Here is a 27,824-nt window from a genome sequence, read left to right on the forward strand (position 1 = left end):
GCCCGTTATTTCAGTGGTTGGCTTGTGCTGAAATTGGTAGACTGTGATTTGGATTTCGACTTTCATGCCATCTGGCAAGACTCCTCTGGCATACCGACACCGCCTCCTTGTCTCGCTACCGACTTCGAACATCATCGGCAAATCCTCTCGAATAAGAGTGAGCCTGAAGAATATGAGACTCGAGGTTCCTACATGATCGAATGCTGTTTGGACCCCACTTACGATAAGCTGTCGGCCTTCAAGTGGATGGGTCCAGATCCTCTGTCCATGTCTACTCAGGCTAGCGACATGTTCTTCTACATGTCAGCGTTCGCTTTCCCTGTAGAAGTGCACGGGATAGAGTTTCGATTAGTGCGATTTGACCGGAGAACTGGCGAGAGGATAGGAGAGCGCCTGTTCATCCTACCCAGAATTGAAACGGCCCTGGGGAATCTCTATCGGGTACGCGAACAGTTGCTAGACACGATCGCCCGGCCTGATTTTGGTGCAATAGGGACTAGTTTCCGACTGTCCCTGTGGCCTCGTATGGAACCTGTATAGTACTCGAGTCAATCGACACTTTGCCCGCTAGGTACGCTGCAGACGACACTGTCCCTGAATCCGGAGTTTCTTTGTGCATAATGCATTGGGTGATTACAATTGAAACTGGTCCAAAACATGGGCGATTGTTCACAGACACAAGGAATATAAGCTGCTATTCATGTTCTAGTTCTTCTTCAATTACAACGTCATTGTAATATTTTTGCGTCTAAACAACAAGAACTTGAATTTCCAACAGCCGATCCCTCACTTTTCTCTTGCATTGTCAGACAATCCTGCTAGATTGAGTCTCGAGGGGTGATTCCAGTCATCGAGCACGCCAACCAGCCTCTGCCTGGATAAATTCAACGCCTGCTCAAAAAAGCGCAGTCGGGCTAGCTGCTTGCTGTGACGAGCCTGAAGACCGACCCTCTTTTGTCTCAGCTTCGTATCAGTCTCCTTCAAGACCATGTTTTCCTGCTCTAGCTTCTGGCCATCGATGTGCTTGGACACACATGACTCCCATAGGCGTCGATAGAGTCCGACAAGTCGAGCTGCTGGAAAGTCGAACTTGGAATAGTCGCTCTCGAGGTCTGCTAGAACCTTCAAGATGGGTTTAAACGGCTCGGTCGCCAGGGTGTGTCTTGTTTCTGCTTCCTGCTGCGAAGGAGATGGCTGCAATGGTCAGCAAAAGCGTTTGAAGCCAGATCGTTTCACTTACCAATGGCACGAGGTCAGAATTTTCCTGTGATTTGTCTTTCTCATCAAGGATGGGCAATTCACTGGGCTGCTGGTCTCCTTCTTTTTCCTGGTGTAGCGAGCTGTTCGGGGCATCCATTTTGTCCGCAGGAAAAAGTCACGGGTCTGGTTAATACAATTTCCCTCGATCCTTAGTGTCTCTTATAGACTGCGCAGACGCAGGCGACTATGTTCGTGATTCTATACTGTCAATTGATGCAGTCAGACTTTGACGAGAAATTGGTTACTTTCCGGTGGGCTGTTGACAGTCAACTTGATCATAGGATAGTGATCAACGAGTCGGTCGAGGATACTCATTAAGCCTCACGATGTTGAGGGTCAGATATGAACGCTTGTTAAGATATATATGTCAATGAGACACCTCTTCCAAGTCGTTGAAAGCCTCGGAAATCCAACAAATGAAACGTTGTAGAACTTGCAGTCATCAAAAAAAGAAGTTGAGAAGAGAAAACAAAAAAAAGAAAATTTAATGTATCTTCGAAAATTGAGTGTTGACAACTATGGCCTAGCTTCAACGGGTTGACGGATCGAACAGCCGCACAACCTCGCATTTTGCATTCTAGACGGACAAACCCACAGCTCAACACAACCAACGCAACACTAAAGCGAGGCTGAGGAAAAAAAATCCATGATTTCTCGGGATGGAATTGCTTCGGTGATTCAACGTTCACTCGCTCGCAAATGAGGTAGTTAGAACAAAAAATATGAGCCTGTCATTGCGGATTGAATATTTCCCACAATGCCTCACTTTAAAAGGGCCATGAAGGATCAACAATCATCAAACGTTTCTTGACCGACTCAGAATCCTGTTTCTCAACAACACTCTCACTGGTATCTCTCGCTGAGCATCTGAAGGCATCAAAATTGTCTCTGCAAATAATTGCGGTAAAAAGAAGACGTGGGTGTGGGTTTCAATAGGCCTCAATTAGGATATGTGTCCTTCAATGCTGCCTGCCCAGCTTGTAACTGACAGAAGCCGAGAAGTCTATAAATACGTCCGCTACCCCCGGCAATTTGCTTTACATTTTATTCAGCTGACTCTGCAAAGTCTAGCAGGCTTGTGTCTGTCACTTGATAAGTTCTCCCCCTTTGACCCGGTACTAAAATTTCCAATGTACTGACATTTATAGAATACATCGTGGACTAGCATTCTAGACGGTGCATGTGAAAGATATATTCATCAGATCTACTGTGCCACCCTGCCAGCCGAGGAAAAAAATAAGACTTGGATTGGTTAGGCAAAGCTTACTTTCTTTGCGAACATCTCTCTCCACCCACTGCCTCGCCCCTAGATGGATCTTCGATGCAAAAGAGCGAATTTTCGTGCAGTATGTGAATCTCAGCCCGATCCTGTCTGAAACTGGACTGACATCAAAGACGATGCGAAACAACCAGAGCCGTGCATTCCAACCAATATACACCAACCCAAAACCACGGAGCTCATTTCTGTCTCTTCGTCCATGGTGCTGACCACCGGAACATGTGAGTCCTGAAATGTCTCTCCGGTCTACTGGCTAATGATTGACAGTGAACCATTGAGAGCTCACCAGAGTGGCCCTGAGGATCCAGCACTACCGTCAGTGCTCCACGCAAAGACATGGCTTACACACTATTCCTCGCCCAATCGCTTCAAACCACGCAGCATATCCTAGGTGAAAAAAACAAACCGAAGAAGCGGGCCAATAACAGGTACGGAAATCCGATTGCGAGCTTCGCTGCATAAAAGGTTGAGACGTCCATTCTTCCTGATAATGTGAGTGATTTATCGCGCCCTCTGCTGCGCTATATCAGTTGTTTCTGCAAATTCTTGTGCTCCAAAACACGGACACCATTACTGATTTCATGCCATTGTACATAGGAGCAGCCCATTGCCTCCGTGAAACATCCTTGTGGGGAATCCTATCGCCGGATCGCAGATAAGACCAAGGTGGCACTACGACGCGTGTTCCATCGCGTCTTGCGCCTCGACCTCACCGCCTGCACACCACGAACGACGGAGTGTGTGAACCTCTCGCCGTCCCCATCGCAAGGTCTTATCCCATTACGACTGTACAATTTCTTGTCACAGGTGGGCTCATCACGTGCCTTTGGTCTTAGAAGTTGCCCGGTGCACTCAGCGCGGCTTATTCGAAGCGACAGCCGGAGAGTGCGACGAACTGGATACAACATCATGCCAAATGGCATGATGGTGACTGCATTGATGAAGACAATTGTAAGTGATCTCGTCGGTAAGATATGGCCACGAAGCTAATTGATTGTCTCGTCTCAAGCGAACATGCTGCAAACTCTATGAACAGGTAAGTTATAACAACTTGTCTAAAAAGTTTAAGCCTTGCTGGCTTGGATCGCACAACAGTACACCCCTCATATTCCCGTCACTCAATTGCGAAGCGAGCAAATGTCTTGTCTGCTCGAGCTCCCCCATACCGATGCGATCGCATGCTGTCTATCATTTCCACATAACTACTGGTGGCATCGATGATGAGCCAATGTAAGGTCCAGATCGTCTCGGCCCTTCTCTCGGTCGACTCTGTGCATTAGTCATGTGCTGATGTGTCTACCCGATACAAAGTCCAAGGCACAATGGGCTAAATCACCGTCTGTCTCGGCATTCGAACACCGCGAAAGAATGATCGAATCACTAGCGTCCAATGGGGTTTCCTTATCCTCGGTTAGCAACTCGCGTCTCCCCAGCCCTAGAAGTCTGAAAGACCCGAGGATGCTGGTGGTTTTGTTTGGCTTTATGGCAGGTGAGTTATGACATACCTCTTCAGACGGCCAGATTGTTAGTCCAAGTCTGTGTGCAAGGAGAAGGTGAGGCAAAGGCCCCGTCATATCGAGCCCACAGATTACCATTGCCATATAAGCTACGAACTGGGAAAGGAGACGGTCTGGTCCCGAGTCACAGCCGAGCCAACGAGCAAAGAAATACCGTCCGATACCGTCTCACCTGATCCTACTCCGAGTTGCTCGGCTGTTCGACGCATTCAAGCGCGTGGAAACGAACCAATCGGACATATACGACGCTGCATCAAGGGCGCTGTCAGAAATGTTGTGGTATCTTTGGACATCTGTTTGCTAGATTTGATGCCTAGAAAGCTTTTTTTATTCAAACCCGAGCAACATGTGCAACGGGCATTTACCCTGGAAGTCACTGCAGCTGCAGGTTATTCAAGCTGAACACTTGTGTTCTTTGTCCATTGGCGTCGTTTTCTAACGTATCGCGTGCAAGCAGTTCTTGCTAGGAATGGCCGGATTCTCTACGTCCCCTACGTCCAATGTCCTGGGTCATCAACTATTTCTTAGACACACCGCGCTCTGGACGACATGTGGCTTATCACTGTTCGGACAGATTTACTGAAGGTGGCATTGATGTCCCTAACAAAACCACCCAGAGCCATCCGGCAGTGGTACATCTTTGACCATCTCCTTTACCTTCACTGAAATCTCTACTCCTAATCAGCACTCATGTGATTGCTTTCGGGGAATGGGTTAGGTGTATGCGTGCTGCAATTCTAAGTCAACTAAAATACCACTTGCGTGGATATCACCTCACGACAGTCCGTCATAAATGTTAGCGGAGTCGTCTTTACCACTTCTGGTCAAGATGGCGCTTGCTAGACCCCGATCGGGCTACAACCATGTTCTCTGTGCAGCAGAGTATGCTTGATCGCATGGACTCGGATACTACGCCCAACAAGCAATGGCCGTCGCATTGAATGCAGTAGTGGTTGCTACATGGGAGATGGGCTCGAATATAAATCGTAGTTGCGGCAGGGATTATTCACAAGGGTGCGACGGATTCCATTTGTAGAAGCAGCCAATCGAAAATTTTCGAGCCAAGCCCCTCAATTTCTTCGTTGTCTTTATTGGGAATCCACTTTGTCTCGCGACCATTGTGGATGTAGGCATTCTACAGCAGAGTAGGAGTGAGTGACTTGCAAGCCGCCTGAAGCGGCAAATTCGACTACGCGAGGAACAGTCTATCGCATCACCATAATTATCTGAGCAACAAAATGTATTTGGAGCGCTCCTCATTCAATGCTTCATCTACACCTGGTAGGTCTGATCGTGGGTGTTTTGCCTAATCATAGCTTCACCGAGGGATATTGGTGTTTGAATTAGACCAGCTCAATCGAACTGGAGGCTGTGTGCGAACTTTACTGGGTAAACACCAGGGGACCATCGTAGCAAGTGATGCCAAATGGTGCAGAATGAACGATGAAACTGTTATCTGTCATATGTAGACTTCCGGACCGGCCCAAAAGCCCAAGGCCCAACCCGGCCCCAACCCGCAGATGGGTTATCGGCCGAAAACAATACAGATATGCCTATTCTCGGCATTTGCATAAAATGCAGATTTTCCCAGTATCAATTATCTGGGGAAACGGACACCTGTTGTGGGGAATTAGCGAGCTTTCGGCATGGAAATGAACCCTATAGGCCTACAAGGGGGAGTTCCACTGATGAATGTGTCATACTTTTAACAGGAAGATACACCTGCTTCTGTCTTTATGCAATATATATATCTATGTGCTGACGCTCACGAATTCTCTAAGTACCAGAATATACAAAACGCCAGTTAAATTCGACTTATTCTGGGTAATTACTATGCAATCCGGTCTATAGTGTAGCCGTTGTTTCCCACAGCTTTTATTACAAGGTCGTTGCCGCTGAATCTTGATACCTTGCTTCTTGGAGTAATTGAACCCCCGGATTGAGAGTTGAACCCCTGGATTGGGCCGGGGAAAATGTCGGGCCGAAGATCTGAGCTTTCAGACCAGAACATGCATAAAAACCAGACATTAATCAGCAGGTTAATAATGCCGAGGCCGTAGTTGTGCGTAGATATGGGCTTGGTTGGCTTTGCTGAATTCTAGTGACCACCACTCAACTTCACCGCATGGCCATATACCACAGAACACACATCAACACTCTCGTCCATACAATGGTCAACGTTCATCAACATTCCTCAGCACCCATCAACGTCCCTCAGCACCCATCAACGTTCATCAACATCCAACAACGACCATCAACTTGACCTCCGCAATGGGCCTGGTTGGGCCTGAGATCCGGGCCCACGCTCCAACCATCAATGGGCTATGGGCCTGACCTCTAAGGCCCAACGTGAACAGTGGCCCATTGGTGGGGGCCCATGAGGCCCCCAATATAGCCCATATCTATGCACAACTACTGTCTTGGCATTCATAAACCTGATGATTAATGCCTGTATTTTACATATGTTCTAGTCTGTAAGCCCATACCTCGGGCCGACGTTTTACCAGTCCCAATTCGGGGGTTCAACTCCCCCAAAAATCAAGATATCACCATTCAACAGCGTATTCAACAGCGACGACCTGGTAATCAAGGTCATCAATAAGCCTAGCTATACAATATACTATGTTTTACTAACATTACCAAAAAAAAGTACAATGTAGCTATATTTTTGTAGTATTTTGTCACTTGGGGGAGATGGGCTTTCGATGGGGTTTGGATGGGGTTTGGATGGGCCGAACCCACTGAATATGCATAATCTAGCCAATGAGAAGCTAATATCACAGTTTTACATTTTGACATCGACTAGCACTATAGAGTATGGTCCTCTGTTTACATCTTCTGTTTGCCTACCGCGTCGACAGCTCTCTCTCACCAAGAAGGTAGGTTATGTCGATTTCTCCCTGACCCCCTGAAGCCATTCCCCCAGAGCATTTCATACAATTTTGACTCAATTGACCATCATTGACCCTATTGATCATCAGTGACCATCGCTGATTATGTCGCAAAGCCAGCAAACTGAGGTTGGATCATCTCAGCTGAGTCTATTTGATTCTGAGCTCGACGACCTCTCTTTTGCTACCGTCGGCCCGTCTGCCTCTCAACAGGTATTCAATTCATCCTTCAACTTTGTGCTACCGTCTGTCCCTTCGTCGATCGCTCCTGATCCCTCCGAACCCTTCGAACGTATTGGTCCTGGCAAGGGAGGAGGTCAGTACTTTCTTTACGACAAGATGAATCACAATGAGTGGGTTAACTGGTGGTTGGAGACTGACTACGGACTCAATAATCGCAACAATGCTTGGGACTCTCAGCATGTGTCCGCTTCGGACACCTGGAAAGAGTTCGATCAAGTAGCGCATGCGGACAGTGGATGTCCAAAGGTGATATGCAAACGCTGTAATGTGATCCTTGAGCATCCTTATGCTTCTAAGAAGGATGCTACAGCTGGTCGTCACGGTACGACGACTATCACTCGACATCTGAAGACCTCCAACTGTCGAAAAGCCGTAAGCGGAAGCCCCCAAAGAATGGAATAGCGCGGTTTCTTCAAACAGGGGTATGTTAGGATATATCTATAGATTATAACTACTTCACTACTAACCTTTCACCTGGGCAGAGTCAGGGCAACGAACCATTCTCACAAGAAGCCTGGGAGGATGATCTATTACAGCTCATTGCTACCAATCGGCTTCCATTCCAGCTCCTCGCGAACCCAGCCTTCCGTCGCGTTGTCTCACGAGCATACTCAGCCCCAAGCCCTCCGATCGTCCCCTCTCCGGTTACAATCCGACGTCAGCTGTCCACTCGTGTCAAAGAGCGGCAGCAGTATACACTCAGGATGCTACTAGAGCATGCGAAGATCTCGGTTGCGTTGGATTGTTGGACATCTCCACATAGGAAGACGTTCATGGCCATTACTGGCTATTTCATCGACGCCGACTGGATCTACCGCGAGGTGCTACTCGGCTTCAAACCCCTCTATGGTACGCATACAGGTGCAAATCTCAGTGCTGTTCTTATAGAGACGCTCACTGAGCATAAAATCAAGGACCGAGTCTTTGGTTTAACCACCGACAACGCGTCAAACAACAAGACATTAGTAAAGGCACTACAGCAGTCTTTACTGCAAGAGATTTCGATTGTCAACATTATCCGTATCCCTTGCCTTGCCCATATCATCCAACTGAGTCTGAACCAACTGCTTCACCGGCTTAAAGCCCGCCCAAAGAATGAACATGCCGAGACTCAATGGACTGAAGAACAAATGAGCTTTGCTAAGGCGAATGCAGAGTCCAATCAACGGGGTATTGCGCATACCTTAAATAGGATGCGGTCTCTTGCAATTTTTATCCGTGCTAGTCCTCAACGCCGGGACTCCTTCCTCAAAATACAGCCAGGGCAGGGGCTGATGCCTCTTCAGGATGTTAAGACACGCTGGAATTCAACCTTTCTTATGCTCCGTCGGGCGAAGAGACTGCGTGTCTTTATTACGCAGTTTTGCGATCAGTTTGACTATCAAGACTTCGTCCTTTATGATGATCAATGGCGCCAGATTGACTACCTTCTTTACCTCACAAAGCCATTCTTTGATTTTACCCTTGCCCTATCAAAGACCCGAGATACGACATTGCATATTGTCTTTGAGATCTACAATAAGCTCTTTGAACATCTTGATAAAGCAAAGACGCAGTTACAACGGAAGCGTGTCGGTTGGAAGCAGCAGATGCTGAGCTCCCTCGAAGCAAGCTATTCGAAGCTATCTGAGTACTACGAGCGGACAGACCGTATGCGGGGGCATATCTATCCGATTTGTACGATGCTATCGCCAGATAGTAGATTCCAGTTCTTCCTTTCTGATGATTGGTCTGACGCTAAAGAACTCCGAGATCAGTATCGAGAGGCATTTCAGGATGCAATTCTTCCTATTCAAGAGCATCTTGCTGCTTCAGATGCCCCCGAGGAGTCTTCAGTATTGATGCCAAACTCATTACTGTATGACCTAGTCCATACCCAGATGCCTAGGCCCAGAGCACTACCGATCAATGACGAGATGATGCAGTATCTCGACGGCAGTAAGTTCAACCCTTCTCTCTATGTCTGTCTCTATAGACATAATACTGATTTGAATCAGATGTGACAAGAGCTGAGCCACTCTCCTTCTGGAAAGAGAATCAATTTTGCTTTCCAGCTATTGCTGCACTTGCAAGGGATTACCTCGCAATTCCAGCAACTGGCGCTGGGGTAGAACGTCTGTTCAATACTGCACGCGATATCTGCCACTATCGCCGTGGATCGTTGAAGTCGCGTACTATCGAAGAGATAATGCTATATCTCTGTACATCAAGGTTTGATCTTGAGATACAGGTCCAGAAGGAATTTGAGCAGTTCTTTGGGTCTGATGATACCCAGATCTTGATTGAAGAGAATGTCAAGAAGCCAAAGGATGTCGATACAGACGAGATCAGTGATACTGAGGAACAGGGTGATGGATCTGATGGGAATGGGAGTGAACCTAGTTCTGGGGACCTGATAGATATTGACAGTGGCCCGGACGATTGTGATGCTGTCGTCAATACTGTAGCTGCACCATCGCAGGTGCGGACATCAAGGAGGAAGAGGAGGCATATTCAGGATGATGAGTATGAGCATTATTAGCATGTAGATAGTTTAATTTAACCTTATTAGATTGATATTATCAATTAATCTCATCAATCAATCATTCATGAGAAATCAGTCAATTTGGAGCCTCAGGTGGTAATTTGAATACTCAAAAATACTAGCAAAGTCAGCATAAATTATGCAAATGCCAAGAATCATCATGTTTGCATTGTTTGAGGGCCCATTGGGCCCCCGTGAAAGCCCAATGGGCTTCTACCTCGGCCTCGGCCTGTCGATGGGCCTGAGGACCGGGCCCAAAGCCAGGCCCATTTTTTGGTTGGGCCCAGGTGGGCTTTGGACTTCATGGGCCGGTGCGGAGGTCTACCTTCAACGACCATCAACGACCATCAACGTTCATCAACGCCCGGTCAACACATCCACGACGCACCAAAATACTGACCATTTTGTTCGCTCCACGCCCTGATGGCAGATACATTCTATTGCGGCGGGCAGTCTAGCCGACCGCAAACCATGAAGACAGGAGGGTTGGGAATATCGCTCTCGATAACGGAGGTTGAATCTTGAAGTTATGATTCTCAAACTAGTTTGCTTCTGTCTAGGGCTCATTTTCTCCAATGATGATTTTGAAATACAAAATACATCATCAAGATGGTGCGCAGGTCTTGGCTTCTTTGAGTACTCTTGATACACGAATACTGGTCCCTAGCACCACGAAGAGGTGCCTACACGGGCTAGAGGGGGCTTTTTGCCGCAGATGTCCCTGCGGAGACTCTTGGTGTCGCAGACGTCCTGCGAGGCGCTTTGTTGACGCAGGACCTAATCTGCGGAGAACTTGGTAATGCAGCGGTCTCCTGCAGAGAACTTGTTGACGCAGCGGTCTCCTGCGGGTCTCACTTGTCCTCACAGCGTCCCCCTGCGAGGATTGTTGTTGACGCAGACCTATCCTGCGAAGCACCTTTTTACACTAGCGGGGTTCAGGGCAACGAGGGAGCACACTTTTACACTCGCGGGGCTCGGGGCAGCGAGGGAGCACATGTCTTACATCGCGGGGCTCGGGGCAGCGACAGCCGTGGTCACGGAACCTCACAAGCCCGCAGGCAAAAGAAGGACACCATGATACATCGGAGTGTGAAGACCGATGTCCTGATTTTTTTGTGGGCTGGGAACCTGGCCCCTTTTATGATTTTTTGCCTATGTCTCTACTAAGGAACCAGTTGCGCAGATGGTAGCGAGGAAAATTATTCCGTTGGTAGGCACTGAAGCGATCGCAACGACGTTAAACTGATGTCTGGAGACTTTGTGGCCTACAGAGTCAAGTCTAGCCTTGACTCATTCCTGTCAAAATCGTTCGTTGAGCGTGGTGAGCCATTACCATCACCTGTTGAGCAGAACGTAACGCCGCCAAAACCTGATTCTCACATCATTGAAATTGCAATTAAATCGCTCAACGCGGTGGCACTCTCCATCTGCCCGTTCTAGCCACGTTCACCGCCTCTTTCATGAAGGTTGGTGTGCTTCAACGAGAGAGACGAGCAAGAGTTGTGTTGAGCAACAGCATGGTGAGTTGGTCAAGAAGCGTTGGCTGATAGTTGAATCCTTCACGGCCCTCTTAAATTGAGACACTGAGCGAGGCTCATATCTCTTGTTCTGATACCTCACCTGTGAGTGGCTCAACGTTGAATCATCGAAAAGCGCCTACAATTTCATCCCGAGAAGTATAGGTTTTTTTCCTTAACCTCACATTAGTATGGTCCTGGTTATGTAGAGCTATGGGTCTGGCCACACGTCAACACTCAATTTCCGAACTTGCGACCATGAAGACACGCCATCTTTTTAATTTTTTTTTCAACTTCTTTTTTTGGTGACTATGAATTCTACAGTATTCCATTTGTCGGATTTCCGAGGCGTTCAACGAAACGGAAAGAAGTGTCTGGTTGAAATATATCTCCTCAGCAAGCGTTGATCTCTGGCCCTCAACATCGTGAGGTTTGATCAGTTTCGCCGATGAACTTTTTGATTACTATTTTATGATCATGTTGACTGTCAACAGCCTGACGAAAACCAACACAATTCCAGTCAAAATCCGACTGCATCAATTAACAGTTGTGGTGATCGTAAAATCCACTTCATATTTGCCTGCGTCTGCGCAGTCTATAAAACACGAAGGATCGATGGAAATGATATTGCCCACACCCTTAACATTCTCTTGCGGACAGAATGGACCCCGAAAACAGCTCGACAGGGTAAGAGAATGAAGAATATCAGCAGCCCAGTGAATTGTCAATCTTTAGCGGGAAAGACAAGACACAGGAAAGTCCTGACCATATCTCATTAGTAAGCTCTGCTTGGTAGCAAATGTTAAAGGACACCCGTGCCTATTCTAAGTGAGGTAGATCTGTTGGTGTCCATGCCTTCGGTTCTACCGCTACCTGTAGCGATAATCTTGGCGTCATTGTTAGATGCACAATGAGATAGACGAGATATGGTCATTTTGAGAAAATGTAGAGTCTGTTAAGGACTGTTGGCCGACAATCAGGTCCTCAACTCTCTTCTAAATGGAGGCCTTGGGGTGTGCTGGGAGATATTAGGAATATCGAGGTCGCTTTTGATGCAAATTGCATGCGTTGAAGATCCATAGTCCGTTCCTTGCCATCAGCCATTATCACACTTGGTGTGTATGAGTTTGTGCTGCGGGCCGTTGGTTCTTGATATCTTGCTAGTGACTAGCCCCATTGTAAAATATAACTGTGTATGTTGTTGAAAGGCAAGGTTGTGTAATTATAGGAGCGAGGCAACATTGACGTTTAGGTACTATATTCAGCGAGATTTAATACCCATCACTAAACTTTCTCATTTGTTCTCTAGCACCAATAAATTTTCACTAACAGGCCAAGAAGGCCAATGCACTAAGAGTTCCAGTGATAGTCCAGAGAGGAACAGCCAAGGAGGCACCCATCCCAGGCTGTGTGCTCTTCACAGCCGCGGCAGTACCAGTGCCAGTACTCGTTGCTGTCGTCTCGCCGCTATTGGCCTTTCCGGTAAATTTCGCGTTGGCAGAAGTCACGGTGATAGGGTGTGGTACAGCTCTGGAAGATTGGCCAAAGGTCCACGTGAATGTGTTACCACTGACCGGGGTGGAGACCACACCACCCTTGTTAGATAGAGTCGCAGTGCCATTTGATGGCATACTGCTTGGCTCGTAAAAGTTGTGAACTGCACCGGCATAGGCACGACCATATCCCAAGTCGCCGGCACAATCATATGCCCCAAGGTAAGGACCGCACTCGCTCCAGTCACTAGGCACTAAAATACCATCGTACCACTCTTGTAAGCCAAGGATGCTAGGGTTCGTGCTAGGGCAGGTATCGTAAATACTATAGGCTAATTAGCAGAGAGGTAGACATACAGCTTCACAATTTCAACGTACGTAGAGACAATAGCACTCATTCCACAGCACATGCAAGCCGTCCCATACTCAGAGATATCCTTGTTCGTGGCAAGTCGGTTAAGGTTGGTCATGTTGTTGGCGCACTCTGTCATTTGAAGTGCAATGAAATGCTGCTTCTTGATTATCCTTCCAAGGTTGCAAGAACAGGCAGCGGGAGCGTCGTCGGGTGCGGGCCAGAATGGAACGGCATCATAATTGGGATTGGTGCAGAGATCGAAGAAGTCTGCGACGATGCGTTGATATTCGCAAGAGTAGACCTATAGAAACGTTAAATCTAATTGATTGGGATCCGACTCATATAATACTGACCTCGTTCCAACAGCTTGCACTAGCGCAGTCAATTTGATGTGCAGTTCTCTGGCATTCACAGGCATTGATACAATTAGTTCCCAGATTAGGGCATTGCTTACTCATGCAGGTAACACTTCCACCACATGAGTCGTAGCATGCTTGACTTCCACCAACGCAATTATTGTTTACACAATTTGTGTACTCAATTTCCGCATCCTTGTAGCAAGATGTGAAACCCTTAGGATCGGCACAAGCCGACGATTCAAAATAACCGACTTTCTCAGAGAGCGCGAGAGAACACAACGCCCCCAGAGCTAGAAACGAACGCAATTGGGATATCATCATGGCAAAAGATTGAAAGTGAAAATCAAAACTCCTCCGAGTCATCGCCAGGCACAAGCCCTACTTAAAGACCAGTTCCATGCGGGCTGTAGGGCCCCCTGAATTAGCGCGTACAACTGGAGCAACCCAAATGACATCGCGAGATACATATAGTGATGATCCTTTCTGATCCGCACTCGTTCGTATTTCTCGTGAAAAATAACCCCATGCGGACTCAAAATGCGAAGCTAAACAGGGGCAAACAGGAGCCAAGACCTGCGGGCCAATGGGGGTTGACTGGCTGCCCGTTCCAGCTTAATGGCGTTCCTTGGCGCCAGCGAAACATTGTTCGCGCCGCGGAGATCGGCCGGTGCCCTAAAAACTTTTGTGAACATAAATGATCACACAATCCGTAATATGTGCTTTATTCTCAGTTTTAGAACCGACCTAAAGTAAGCATTTTACTATATGTTACTTCTCAGCCTCCCTCGTCTGACCCTACTCGGTCTTTAGTCTTTCATGATTGATGCCGATGACCAACCACTTGCAAGACACATTTAAAACCCTACTTGGTCAGCTTATCCTTTTGACGCAAATTGTGTTAATTGCGCAAGCTCACCCGTACATCAACCACTCTATTTTGCCAAATTCTGCTAGAATTCGGGTGCACACGAGCTGCTTGAGCTATTGGAATCTCGGTGAATGGGATGCCACTATGAAGCAATTAAAGGTCGTGGTAAGTAAATTTATCCAAATTTTTGGGGGCCGTGAACACTGGGATGAGCTCAGAGGGGGAGTTACATTATTCTAATATCGATTATGAGGCAGGCCAACTACGGCCAGCAGGCTACTGAAATGACACCCGACTTGATCAACAACAACATGAACAACAACAATCCAACCCTGCATGCACAGCAAAGACGCATGATAGATCTCTTCATGGTTCTTTATGGATCTTTCAGGTGAGAGGACGTCGCTGCAAAGACGAGAGTAAGAGACCGCGCCGTACGAGTGAATCGTAGGTTACAAATACCCATTCAGCACACAATTCCAAAGCTTCCGATCTTACGAATTAAATCGTCTAGAAATGGCTGCTATTTTCGCGAATGGTCTGTTACAGAACACGGCCAACTGGAATTTCTTCTGCGACGAGAGCGAATGGGCCCTCGACCCTAATGTCCCTTCTACTGTTATACAAGGTGAGTATTATCCAAAAATTCCCTTTAATTCAAACTTTCATCATCACGAAACCTTATCTGACTCATGATATGTGTAGAATTTTGGATGATCAAGCACCTACCAGCTGGTCCTCGCAAGCAAAAAGTGTCCGCGTCTCTTTGCACGATCCCACTAGATTATAAGGCTGGATTCAGTGGTGGGCAAGCGGAAGCGGTCACATTAACAGCCACACACACTCAGGGTAATCCTAATTGGATTACATTTGTGCTGGGTTGTGGTCTCAGTTGAAATTTCAGACGAAAGTCTGGTATCAACCTACAAATAAAGAAGCAGTTGTGAAAAACGGTGATTTCCTTGATAATATGATCCATAACACACCAGAGCGACTCCTCGCGCATGGTTTACCCACGGGAAAAGTCAATTTGGTGCTTAATATGGAAGCAAGTACTTTACGATGCTACTTTCAACATATCGGTCTGCTAATGAATCGCTCTCCTCTAAACTTTTTTAGGGGATATAAAGTATGGCTGGGTAGACATCGTTCAGCTTGCTAAAGACGACAGCGCTCAGACTGATGCTACAAAGTCACAGACTGTCAGCAATGCTGGTACGATTTCTTTTTCTGAAATATTGACTGGTGAATCGTGCTGGTTATCTCCAGATACTTTCACATATTGGATCAATGGTTAGTTGCAGAAACCCCTATGGTTCCTCAAGACGACAGGCGGTAGATTAAACTAACCACCGACGGCTAGGTGCCCTCTGCGAACACCTGTCTAAAAAACCCGGTTTATTCTTCGATGAGATGGCTGTTTTCCTCTGGGATAGATTCCGCACCCAAGTCACAACTTCCAGCATCAAACGAGCCCTTGTTGCCAAAGATTGGTCTAGAAAGAGCACTTGGCAGCAAGCGAGGGAGCGAAATGCCCATTTGCGAGAATGGTATCTGCATGATTTATTGGATTTTCTGTCGTATCAGCTGGCTTACATAGACGAATCCGGATGTGATAAAAGGGTGGGGTTCAGGCGCACAGGTTGGTCACCACTTGGTGCGTCCCCTTTGCAAGTATCACACTTTCACTGCGACGAGCGATATCAGATACTGCCTGCGTATATCCAGGATGGGATCGTTTCCTCGCTTGTTTTCCGCAAGCCCACAGATGCCACCGTGCTGGAGGACTTCATAGCGCAGCTTCTTCAGCACTGCGGAAGATCGGAAGATGGCCCGAGCCTAAAACCGTTCTGATTATGGAACGCCTCGTTTCAACCTTAGAATGCTCAGCCTAAGTGTTTGCTTCTGCTTGGTTTACGTAACTTTTGGAAGCAACTTGATGGCTTCGGCATCGTAGCTAGTATTTACCAATTAGATACGACATTAGTCATAGTGACCAGCACCTCGGAAACCTCTTCGCCATTGAATGTAAGTATGGTTTGTTTATTGGCTCATTATATCCGGAGTTGCTGCAGACTACTTATCGTTATCTGAAAATTGATTCTTCTTTGATGTCGCTGTGCGCGGCAGAAGCGAATGTCTTAGAACGATCAATATTTGACCCGAAAACCCACTAGCTTAAGTGCGACTCGATCGGATCTACACCAAACTTTTTTTGTCTGGTTTGCCAAACGGTTTATCACGTGATACATGTCGATTGGTTCAGGTGGCGGTTTTCCGATTCGCAAAGCTCAACCACGGTCAAGCGCCGCCCCATCGCCGTTCTCCACACAGATTCAGTAAATTACCCCTTTCAACGCGTAAGGGGAAAAAGCCAACAGTCCTGCATCATGATCCTGCAACAGTTCTACTGCACGAGCTGCAAAATAAGCTTTAGAACTTTCTCCGCCAGGCTGCAACATATCTACGAATCTCCGAATCATAACATCTGCTACCGCTGTTCCCCACCACAAGATTTCGCGAAAATGGTTGAGCTTGATGAGCACCTTGGAACTGAACACAAATACTGCATTTCGTGCGAGATCCAATTTGAAACAGCTAACAAGCTGGCTCAACACGACATAGAGGAGCACAACATGTGTGTTACCTGTCGGCAGTTCTTCGACTCTCCTTCAAGTTTGTCTAGCGTTGGTATCTGATTACCCATTCTAATTCTCTTTCTAGCACATGACTACACACATCAAAAGCCATCGGCTACCGTGAAGGATTCGCCGAAAGAAGCATCATTTCAATCATCCCGTTCTTCAATAGCCAAGCCGACGTACCGAAAATGGCTTCTCGCATTGACCCCCTTTGCCCCAACTAAACTAAGCCACCAGTCAAGAAAAGTGACCAACCTTCAGTCGGGATCACCTCCATGGCATCTCTTACTGCGCGTTATAGAGAGCTTGAGCTCATTCCTAGAAGATTTCTCGATTAAAGCCATGCCCAGCCAATATAAGGGCAGGTGATTGTGACTCACGCATAAGCTCACATGTATGAGCCACGCCCCGGGAGGTAAAAACAAATATAATCCATGACTAGTGCAGACTTCGAGTAGTAGGAAGAGTAGATGCGATCTCAAGTTAGACGGTAGCTCATTGTACCAAGAACTCGATCACGCGTGTTCGGCAGTTATTAAGCACCGCACCACACTCAATGAGCCAGAGGCACTGAGGGTGAGATCATACAGCAAGTCGGGCCAAAAATCAATCACTGATGTGATGGAGAGCTTTGCCGAGAAGTTTTGCACATATTAATTTGTAGTTCGAGATTGATTATTTCTCATAAAAACTTTGTTCACCTCAGACTGAATTTCACCTGCTGATGACCCCGATCGCACAGTATTAATGATGTGATGAACGTCATCATCATCAGAGTCTTGAATTGCCCTGAAAAAGTCGGCCAAAAACCTCTGATAGTGGCCAAGTTCTTCTTCCATCTTGCTTGTGTAGCTCTTGCGTCGCTTGTCGGAGCTCATATCGAATATGCAAACAGAGCCACGCTTCGTGCATTCCAAACACGGATTATCAGAACTGCACTATCGTTCAAGACACCAACAAGTAAGCAACTGGGGTGCGCTGTTATTCGGGGTCCTTACTTTAGTCCGCCGACGCTGACATTCCTTGCAGGCTGCTGAGAGCCTTCGCGTTGAGTGATCTCGTACTACGTTTTCCCTTGATTGTTCACATGCCGAGGGATTGATAGCCAGCGTATGAGGCCGAATAGGCTTGAAATTTGACGCAGACATTTGTATCAAGTGTTGAATATGAAAGTAGACGTATCAGGGATTGTTAGGTCTGCGTAACATAGGTGGCGATAGCAATTTATAGCATGGCGCACATCACAAGCAGTGGGAATGGTGGAAAACGGCGGGAAAGTGGGGGGCGCGTTGAAAGGGGTAATTTACTGAATCTGTGTGGAGAATGTAAGGGCCCTTTGCTGACTCAACATGTAAGACCCGCCTGAGGGTCTTACATATGTAGCGGAAAACCTCTGCCGGTGGGTCCTGCTCAGGGTAGATCAGGCTCTTGCTCACTGAGCATGATCATGGTTTTTTTTGCCAAAAAGCCTGGGGGTGCTTGCGTATTGTACGTTGCACGTGATCTCGGTGACAGATGGATCGGTTGGCTCTCGATGGCCCATTGGTAGTTGCGGTCCCCACATGTGATTGGTGACTAGTATGTCCGTACACTTCAGTACGGAGTCAGCAGCCGTCTTGCTCCAATTGGCTGGATAATGTTAACGATCTTCAGGCTTCGCCCTGGATCGTAAAAATATTGTCCATTTATACAACTTTTGGGGCAAAGGCAAAACGGAAAGGTACTGAATACCCGCGTCGACCGCTTTTACCCTACTCTACTAAAAAAAACCTGATCTGAAATCCAACTAGCTACTGACTTGAGCCAAGTTTTTTCTTTGGCCCCTGCAGTTTAATACGCTACTGGCGCAAAGATCGACAAGGCTCGCTCCCCCGTCGTAGTTTCGGAGCCGAAAGCTGCGGCAGCTTTATCAAAAATCTTGGAAGTACCTCAATTTATAATGATTCTCGGTTAGATATGGTTGGATCGCTTGTAGTTTAATTCAACAGGCTTATTGTTCTTCTTCACTTAACTCCAATATCTGAAACCTCCAACGCTCGATTTCATTATCATCGACCCATTTCTCGTCATCTATCGACCATCATTCCAGAGGTGCTAATCTCTTCCTTCGTCCACGCCATGGGGCAGTTTGTCCGAAGTACGGTTCTGAGTGGCATTATGGAGACACCAGATAGGTGCATATACCTTGACACTAGCTCTCGCTTTTACACAGAGGTCACCTACTTACTTGGCCTGTAACTCAGATATATTAGGCACAAAATTGTCAAAATTAGTGTTTCTGGAATTGTGTGGTTTGTCTCCACCGTTCGTTTCCGTATACAAAAAGCATTGGCTGCGAATCACTGACAGCTTCCTTCTACATCATATCTTCGTGGGATCAAATAGGACAGCAATATAATGCAGTGAAAAAGATACTGGAGCCGTTCAGAACGCCAGCTACTACACAGTATATTTCCAGAGAAATTAAACTGCTGAAGCACCTGCAACATGAAAATGTGCGTTCAGTGAATAACAATTTTCCCGCAACCCAAGCTAATTGAGTAACAGGTCGTCCGTCCGCTTGACATATTTATATCTCTTACAGAAGATATGTATGAAAATTTAATGCAATTGTGAATTAAGTGCTATCTGTTGATTTGCCCAGATATCTAGTCACCGCCCTCATGCAGACCGATCTGCGAACGATTATGAATATGAAATTCATTGACCATGAGTTTGTTCAGTTCTTCTTATACCAAATCATGGTTCGTCTACCCCTCGTCCTTCATAGATAATTATTACTGATTATATGTCTAGAGAGGACTGAAATACGTTCATTCAGCGGGCGTGATACACCGCGATCTTAAACCTGAAAATATCCTAATCAATGAGAAGTGTGAACTCAAGATATGCGATTTCGGACTGAATCGAGTCCATGATCCTCAGATGACGGGTTACCTTTCAACTAAATACTACCGGGCCCCAGAGATCATGTTGACCTACCAGAGCTATGGTGAACAGGTCGATATCTGGAGCGCAGGATGCATCTTTGCGGAAATGCTACAAGGGAAGCCTGTTTTTGCAGGAAGTGACCATATGGATGAGCTCTGTGCCATTACACAGCTGCTTGGAACACCCGATGAGGAAATTCTAGCCAGGATAACCTCAAAGAGTGTCAGTTGATATACAAAATCACCAGCAGCATCAAACAATTGGTTAGCCAAGTGCTGACTGTTGAACCTGTGGCAGACCATGAACTTGCTTCAATCACTCCCTCAGCGTGAGGCTGCGGGTATCTCAAGTGTGTTCTCTGGTGGCGATCCAAAAGGTATGTTTCATGTCTGTGTCAGCGGACTGTTTTTTTACAAATTGCAGCACTCGATCTCCTCAAACAAATGCTCGTTTTCGACCCGTACGGCAGGATTTCTGCATCTGGCGCTCTTGCCGCTCCGTATCTTGCCTCCTATCATGACCCCGCAGATGAACCTGTTGCTAGAGAAACATTCGATGAGACATTCAACGGAGATCACCGTTTTGATGTCTCCTGGAAGCAGAAGCTGTATGTTCATACATACATTTGGCTATTATAATGCTGACTTTGTTTCAGGTACGCTGAGGTACTAGAATATCATAAACAATCAGAGGCTCGGGAGCGTGTCAGAAAATGGACTCAGAGCGTCTCGATAGCTCAGAACTGATCATTCAACATTGATACAACGGAAAACATGTTGTCATCGGAAATTCACTATGGCTTTGATGAAATAAAGTCTTTTTTAATGTGTGGGGCATCGGGATATATCCAATTGTCTGGAATGATTTTGGCGTTCTAGTTGGTTGGCTCGTTTTTCTTTCATTCATGACTCCAGAATGATGTTGCGTTTTTTATTATTATCTTATATAAGTAATCCTACAGCCATAGGCCCATGGTTTCTGGTTCCTGAGTTCCCAAACCATAAGTTAAAATCAAGAGCGGTACACCTGCCTTTCTATTTTAATGGATGCTTTATTGACCCCAGTTTGGCAATGAGCAAGTGTGGGGTAGACTGCAATTGGTAGTAATGTTTTCCATAGTTTCCACCAGATAACTCGGAAATACCGATCTTGGCGCGTAAAACAATGAGCTTGGAAGCTAATGTACCAGAGATATAGAAAGGATTCAGGCAATGGTTTTTTCCCCGAAAAAAGACGAAAAAAGGAGGGAATCTGCCTTTCGTGGAACGGAGATGGCTGAAAGGGACCCAGATATGATCTATGAGTGTTGAAAGATCGGTAGGTGGATTGTGCATTCGGTAGGACACACCAACCCTTGAAAGGGGTTGGTGCGTTTGGCACGGCTAGTGCGACTGTTAACTAATCAAAACTTAAATTTAAATTAACGTTGGACCTGCTTTAGCTAACAGTGAGAGCTCTCGGCTCACGGAGCGTCTATACAGCCAATTAGAAGAAGAGTAACTTTCCAGATTGGATCAGTTCTCCGGGAGAACTTCTCCCTGGTGAGCGTGCGATTAAGCTTTTCCGAGCTTGTTGAACTCTCGACTATTTTCACTATCAATGGGTGTTTGTTCCCGTCTTGTCAGAATCTATCGAGCACCACTCATAACCTGAGATCACAATACATACTTTCTAAATCTAGATACTCTCTGCCGCCTGCACCATGCCTTCTGTGACGATTTGTCGCCTCACACCGCTCCTGAAAAATATGGATCCGCGATGCACACAGCGAATTTCTGTGATGCCGTCAACCACAGGCTCTCTACCACAACCTGCACATGCCGTTCTTCCTTCTATGCACAGAAAGACGGATGCAAAGGAAAAAACTCAAGAAGAGCCGGCGCAACAAACACTACCACCTATTAACGAGGCTTTAGGTAACCACCACCTTTTTTCATATTCAGAAGGGCCGAGTTTCACTCCGTCCTTGAAGCCAGGGAAAGAGGTTCCGGCTCTCAGAGTCACAGACATGTTCTCCTTAGACCAAAGACCTTCATTTTATCATGAGCCCCAACTTCAGACACAAGAATCCCTCTCAACTCCTTCAAGAATCATGGAGGATCCGCAAAACTCGTCGCTACAATCGTTCAGCTCAAATAACGCAATTGTGCCGACAAGACGACCAGAGGAAGTATCGATCTCATGCACCCAGATTTTGTCGCGGAATGGATATCATCTCCCCCATTCGGCAAACAGTGTAGCTTCTTCCGATGATCCTTGCCATTTTCAAAGATTACCCTATGGATCTCTGTCCGTATCTAGGGTATTGTCAGGTCCTCCAGTATCTTCCGCACATCATGATACCTCTGTGGGCCAGGAAGTCCGCCCGAGCATGTCAGTGGCACAGCATGAAAAGTCGCCAGAGTCTTGCTCGTAGTACCTCGAAACAACGGAAAAGGGTAAGTCCATCTTTTCTATTTCCACAATGCCTAGCATCGTTCTTGTTCTTACCTTCAACCACTGTGAATTCAGAATTATTACCCTCGTTGTCACAGTTGCAACCGTGTTGAAACACCAGAATGGCGTCGTGGCCCGGATAGTGCCAGAACACTTTGTAACGCCTGTGGGTTGCATTATGCCATAATATCACCGGAGATGGCCGAAGGTGTAAGCCCGAAACAGAGGTCTAGACAGGAACTGTAGAAAAAATCACTGCCACACAAAGATTTGTATGGCTCATCTTAGGCACCACAATTCTGGATACGTCGCAGTGGATGGAGATGATCAGGACATTTTGACCGATGATCTCATTGCAAAACCGGCCTCAAACATTGACATGGCCACATCCGAGACACCGTCAACGGATATTGGCCATATGGCGACGAAGAAAAGTACAAGTTGGCCCAACGCACGCTACATACTTATCAATTTGTTATAAATTTCGTTATCATGTGACGCTGCAAGCTCCGACAGCAATGCTCTGGCATGCCAACAAGAGCCCAGTAACATATCTCAACAAAAGTCAAACATACTGCCTCACGGTGGCAGATTCTACTACATCGACAAAGAAGGTTCGACATTTCAAATATAGAACGTCCGTCCATGTCTCCTTCGAAGGAGAAGATCAGAGATCAAATCCGGTTGCATTTTGGCAGCTATGGAAAGAAAGCCGAGGCTCGAAAGAAGCCCATAAGCGCAAAGGCAAAATATTATCTGTCGAATATGTCGATCCTTCCCGGGAAGACCCTAGAGGCCAGGGACATGGGCAAATCCAGCTTGAAGATGTTTTCGTTAATGGGTTTTGTGTCACCTGGACAGCTGATTCAACCCCAAACGTTCATGAGGCTGCGATTTCGCTGAAGTTCAATTTCTTATCAACCGACTTCAGCCGCTCAAAAGGGGTGAAAGGGGTCCGGTCAGGCTATGTGCAAAAACGGAAATGTTACGGTCGGATGACCAAAGTAATGCGTTGGGGAATGAGTCAGAACTCTGCTATTGTGTGGTGAAGCTCTTTCGGAACCACGGTGCCGAACGGAAATCATTGAATGATAAGACACTTGTCAAGAAAAAGATTGATAAGCTCAACAAACAAATAATTCGCACAGAGACAGGTGCAGATGTGGCGTTCGATATTCGGCCTCAGAAGAAGCGCAAGTGGTCCATGAGTTCGCGCAAAAGTACCACATCGGATCAGGAACTTCACGCTGAGTTGGCTACCATTACTGAGATAATTTCATCGGTTCGTCTGGTAAGTGTACTTGGGCTTCGTGGTAACGTGAACGATGATCCGGATCTATATCCTATTCGTTTATCACATGAATCGAGCACTTCCATCAATGCTGGAGTCTTGGATAACCAATATAGCATACCTGCTACAACCTTGGTCTCTGAAGGAGCGACTCAATTGCCAAAAAAGGCCAACTCAAAGTTAGACTTCCAAAGCCCTAACTGTCAAGAACGTCCGCCCAAGATGGCAAAGGTATCCATCGGCTTTTCCCAGCTAGGCTCTCCACCCCATAAAAACCCACTTTCCAAGTCCGGTGAGTGTCGCAATAACGCAAACTTCGTTTTTCGTTTACTTACTTTGTCGCAGTTGCATGCTTTTACGTCCAGTTCACACAAAGCGGGAAGCAGCCCCAGGGTAACTATTATGCGATATACCTAGCGGATCGCACTTCTCTCAGCTTGAAAGTGAAACTTGTAGAGAAGCTGCAGATCGACCCAGGTTTAATCTCTCGTATCCTTTGGGCCAATAGTAAAGGCTTGAAGGTCCTGGTGGATGACAATGTGGTCCAACATCTTCCAGAGGCGCAGGATATGGTTGCAGATATCTGTGAACTCTCCTATACACAGGTACAAATGGCTCCATCGAGGGCAAAGTGCTCTGGGGTGGAAATAAAGCTTTTGTTTCAAGACCTAAGTATCCTATCTTCTAGCGTGCATTTTTTTGCAAAATCCTAGTGCAAACTTTGATGCCGTTATTCAGTTCAGCCATTCGCCTGCATCCCGTACAACTTTCTTTTGCAGCTTCAATAAACACACCATGTTTATATCACGTAATCGCATGTTGAGGACTCAGGGCGGCAAATTGAGGGTGGTGAACTGGGTGACCATTTGGTATGTTTGCTCATTTCACCTCCACAGTATTCACGCTCTCCATTTAAACACTTGGCTTACCTTGGCTTATTGATGGCCAGAGGTTGATCGCCATTATTCTCTGAACGTTTACAGCAATACAGTAGTCTCCACCAGCACATCAACACGGTTCTTCACGGTCGGACTCATACCTCGCTCATTCCGCAAGCTTACATGGACTTTCCAAAGATCCGGATGACCTTTTAAAATGAGCCCACAGGCTTTGATAGCTGTTGTAGTTCAGAGGCGTTGAGTGAATTATTATTTCAGAGGGAAAAATGAGGCTATATAAACATTGAGCAAAGTTGATTTCCAATCAACTTGGTTGTCCGTATAGACACCTTGGAGTTAATTCCGGCGGTGCAGCTTGGTTCCTGATTGACATAAGCTTCAACCGCGGTGGCAAGGATCTTTCCTAGCTTTTGCCAGGCTAACGGACATCCCCGAACTACACTTTTCATACTTCTGAAAGTAAATTTTACAACTTCGGTTTGATACCAAAAGGTTTTAGACAATTCCGAGTTGAACCAGTTTCTTTTTTATTCGAGAAATTCGCTCCAGTATCTTTTGGCGAAGGGACAATTGACGTAAGGATGACGGCGCGAATGAACTTGTTTTTGACGTCACCAACAAGTCGTAACAAGTATATATTCCAGACACATAATCTATGAACGTGTAAATTTGTTTCGACCGAAGAGTCTCGCAAAAAAGGCACACAATGTCCGCTCACGAAAATACCTTCAAGCCACCTCAGGCAAGCCAGAGCCAAAACAAGCCGGGGTATCTAGATTCTTCTTCATTTTCGCCTGTTTGTAAAATGCAAATTATACTGACAATGATAATTCCGAAGCTTGGAACAAAAGATGGCACCATCCAGCGAGGTCACAAAGCTAGATGGGAGCGATGGACCCATCGAATATATCGGTGCGAATAAGCTTAAAGATAAGAAAGTCCTTGTCACAGGCGGAGAGTATGTTCCATATGCCCGCACTAAGACTCCAATGTTTCATTTGTTCTGACATACGTTAGCTCGGGCATCGGCCGGTCAGTGGCAGTCTTGATGGCGAGAGAAGGCGCCGACATCACTATTGTTTACCTACCGCAAGAGCAACGCGACGCGGAAGACACGAAGAAAATGGTTGAAGCTGAAAACAAAAAGTGTCACCTCATTCCTGGAGATTTAAGGCATTATGGGTTTTGTCGTCAAGCAGTTGAGGAACACCTTCAGCAGTACGTGCTGTGCGTTCCTTTTTGCCGAGTAAAATGCTGACTTTTTTGCGAGACAGGCACGGAGCCCTCAATGTGCTTGTTAACAATGCTTCTAAGCAGTATTCGTGTGGCAACTTTGCTGAGATTGACCTCGCGAAAGTCGAGGATACGTTTCAATCGAACATTTTGCAGATGATTGCGATCACAAAATATGCCCTTCCGCACATGTCCAAGGGCGATTCGTATGAACTCTTGCTCTAAGATATATTCCGCAGTTCCCACTCGACTAACTCTTTCAAACTAGAATCATCAATAATACTTCTGTGGTGACATTTCGTGGCACCAGCGGCATGGTAGATTATGCCGCGACAAAGGGTGCCATTGTTGGGTTTACACGATCCCTGGCCAAGCAGCTCATGCCTAAGGGCATTCGCGTCAATGCGGTCGCGTAAGTGCCCTTCATAATCGATCCTTTCTGGCGCCACTCTGCTAACACGGAAAAGCCCTGGAGTGATCTATACTCCTATCCAAGCCGACACACGCGATGCAGAGTCAATGAAAGACTTGGGCGCAGGCAAAAGTTTAGGTCGCCCTGGTCAAGCGAGCGAAGTTGCCACCAGCTTCGTTTTCTTAGCCACCCCAGATTCTTCTTTCTACTGTAGGTTTTGCTTGTTTGAATTGGCACTGAGTCCACAACGAGGCTAACTAACCACTGCTTATAGATGGGCAAATTTTGCACTGCTATCCGCTAGGCGACTAGGTCTTTTAAATGGCTTCAGATATATCGAGATGACTTTGGTGGAACAATCATTATTCTTTCCAAACTCTGCCCTTGACAGACTCTCTTGCTTATTCTTGACTTTGGAGATCAATGCGTTGACCCTAAAAACGTCGGAAGCAATTTTAAGAACAGTGTGTTAACTGGGAACTCTAACATAGCCCCCAGGACCCTTCCCTGTTTCCGGGAAACTGAAGTCTACACCTGGGACCTTCAGTCCACGCTCCTGAATGAACACGAAATTGTATATTATTGTAATTTCACTTGAAAGATCTAGGAAATGATCTAGAGGGGGTGGGGAGATATGGCAACCTAGCTTGATCCTTATTCACGCCCACTCCCTTGCTTCTGTTTCCCCGTTACCTTCGTTATCCATCCGAGTTTGATTCAAGACTGCTCATCTCATCCAAATATCTGCCTTGCTTTCCGACCTCTGTTTGGTGCCCACGTAGAAGAAGAGGGTTCGCTATTGGTAGCAGTGTGAGCACTGCGGTCGAGCGTGATCGCAGAGGACATTCAACTCGCAACATACCTTGCCTTCTAATGAGTTACTCTGATTATTTTGGATAGGGGTTGATCCAAACGGTGTCACGATCAACTCTCGATCAATTAAGGCTAGGGAAGGGGCGACTGGCCTACTGGAATCAATTTGTTTTGATCAAACTTATAATAAACCCCCTCAACAAAGACTACTCAAGCAAGGCAACGAGCAGACGCCCAGAATCACCCGTAATCTCGCTTGGCAGCGAGAAACAAGATCCTTTCCAAATTTGTGTCGGTAAGCACGCTTGACCTGGTCCATATGGACACGGTTCCAAAAGCAAGCTCGTAGCAGAATGCCAACCGTTACGTCAATGATGTAATGCAAGCAAGCGACAAATCACCAGTCGCTGAAAACAAATGCAATGCGAGAGCGAGTCGATCATGCAGGTGGACTTCTAGTTCCGAGGAAAATATGACTATATCACTGATCATCGTCGGGAATCAAAACCTGTCTGGGGCACTGAAGACAGGAAATGTTGATAATTCCGGCCATCTCATTCGCGCGTCCAACTCCACGAAGGAGCTTAGCTGCGGTAGCTTTACCCTTGTTTTGGATCAGCGGTCAACCGAGGTGATGGTGTAGAAAGATTTTCTTAATGACTGGTTGACATGAACAACCGTGCTGCTCTGTGTTGACTGAAAGAGTCGGCAATTTGGATGTTCGGATGACGTCACATGACTGGACGTGATCGTCGTGATCGTCGGGTATAGGCTATCACAAGCGACCTTCCCTTTAAAATAGTGAAAACCATTCGATTTTGTCCACTATCAAAAGTACAACAAGACCATAAATTTAGCTAT

The 27,824-nt window shown here is 46.5% G+C and overlaps 6 protein-coding genes across 6 annotated transcripts; 5 read left to right on the forward strand and 1 right to left on the reverse strand.

The window, feature by feature from the left end:
* Window positions 1–12,562: 12,562 nt before the first annotated feature.
* N7506_001842 (uncharacterized protein) lies at window positions 12,563–13,756 on the reverse strand (the record flags this gene model as incomplete). The annotated part of the gene is made up of 3 exons (XM_056951138.1): window positions 12,563–13,049; window positions 13,103–13,380; window positions 13,433–13,756. Coding segments are annotated over 3 exons (1,089 nt in total), but the record flags the coding sequence as incomplete, so codon positions are not given.
* Window positions 13,757–14,822: 1,066 nt separating this feature from the next.
* On the forward strand, window positions 14,823–16,160 carry N7506_001843 (uncharacterized protein; the record flags this gene model as incomplete). The annotated part of the gene is made up of 5 exons (XM_056951139.1): window positions 14,823–14,934; window positions 15,012–15,155; window positions 15,426–15,521; window positions 15,576–15,599; window positions 15,670–16,160. 5 exons carry the CDS (start codon window positions 14,823–14,825, stop codon window positions 16,158–16,160), a joined length of 867 nt encoding a protein of 288 aa, XP_056817054.1.
* A 671-nt stretch (window positions 16,161–16,831) lies between these two features.
* On the forward strand, window positions 16,832–17,172 carry N7506_001844 (uncharacterized protein; the record flags this gene model as incomplete). Its single annotated transcript, XM_056951140.1, has 2 exons — window positions 16,832–16,997; window positions 17,054–17,172. 2 exons carry the CDS (start codon window positions 16,832–16,834, stop codon window positions 17,170–17,172), a joined length of 285 nt encoding a protein of 94 aa, XP_056817055.1.
* A 2,439-nt stretch (window positions 17,173–19,611) lies between these two features.
* Window positions 19,612–20,625, forward strand: N7506_001845 (uncharacterized protein; the record flags this gene model as incomplete). Its single annotated transcript, XM_056951141.1, has 5 exons — window positions 19,612–19,692; window positions 19,745–20,101; window positions 20,177–20,255; window positions 20,303–20,486; window positions 20,535–20,625. 5 exons carry the CDS (start codon window positions 19,612–19,614, stop codon window positions 20,623–20,625), a joined length of 792 nt encoding a protein of 263 aa, XP_056817056.1.
* Window positions 20,626–22,513: 1,888 nt separating this feature from the next.
* N7506_001846 (uncharacterized protein) lies at window positions 22,514–24,319 on the forward strand (the record flags this gene model as incomplete). The annotated part of the gene is given in 4 exon segments (XM_056951142.1): window positions 22,514–22,523; window positions 22,751–23,355; window positions 23,367–23,898; window positions 23,952–24,319. 4 exon segments carry the CDS (start codon window positions 22,514–22,516, stop codon window positions 24,317–24,319), a joined length of 1,515 nt encoding a protein of 504 aa, XP_056817057.1.
* Window positions 24,320–25,211: 892 nt separating this feature from the next.
* N7506_001847 (uncharacterized protein) lies at window positions 25,212–26,462 on the forward strand (the record flags this gene model as incomplete). The annotated part of the gene is made up of 7 exons (XM_056951143.1): window positions 25,212–25,273; window positions 25,344–25,463; window positions 25,523–25,723; window positions 25,780–25,944; window positions 26,007–26,150; window positions 26,206–26,360; window positions 26,425–26,462. The coding sequence occupies 7 exons, from the start codon at window positions 25,212–25,214 to the stop codon at window positions 26,460–26,462; spliced, it is 885 nt and encodes a 294-aa protein (XP_056817058.1).
* Between the last annotated feature and the right edge of the window lie 1,362 nt (window positions 26,463–27,824).

The sequence above is a fragment of the Penicillium brevicompactum genome (genome assembly GCF_028827555.1).
Source record: "Penicillium brevicompactum strain IBT 35665 chromosome Unknown utg000001l_segment0_segment0, whole genome shotgun sequence".
Taxonomy (NCBI): domain Eukaryota; kingdom Fungi; phylum Ascomycota; class Eurotiomycetes; order Eurotiales; family Aspergillaceae; genus Penicillium; species Penicillium brevicompactum.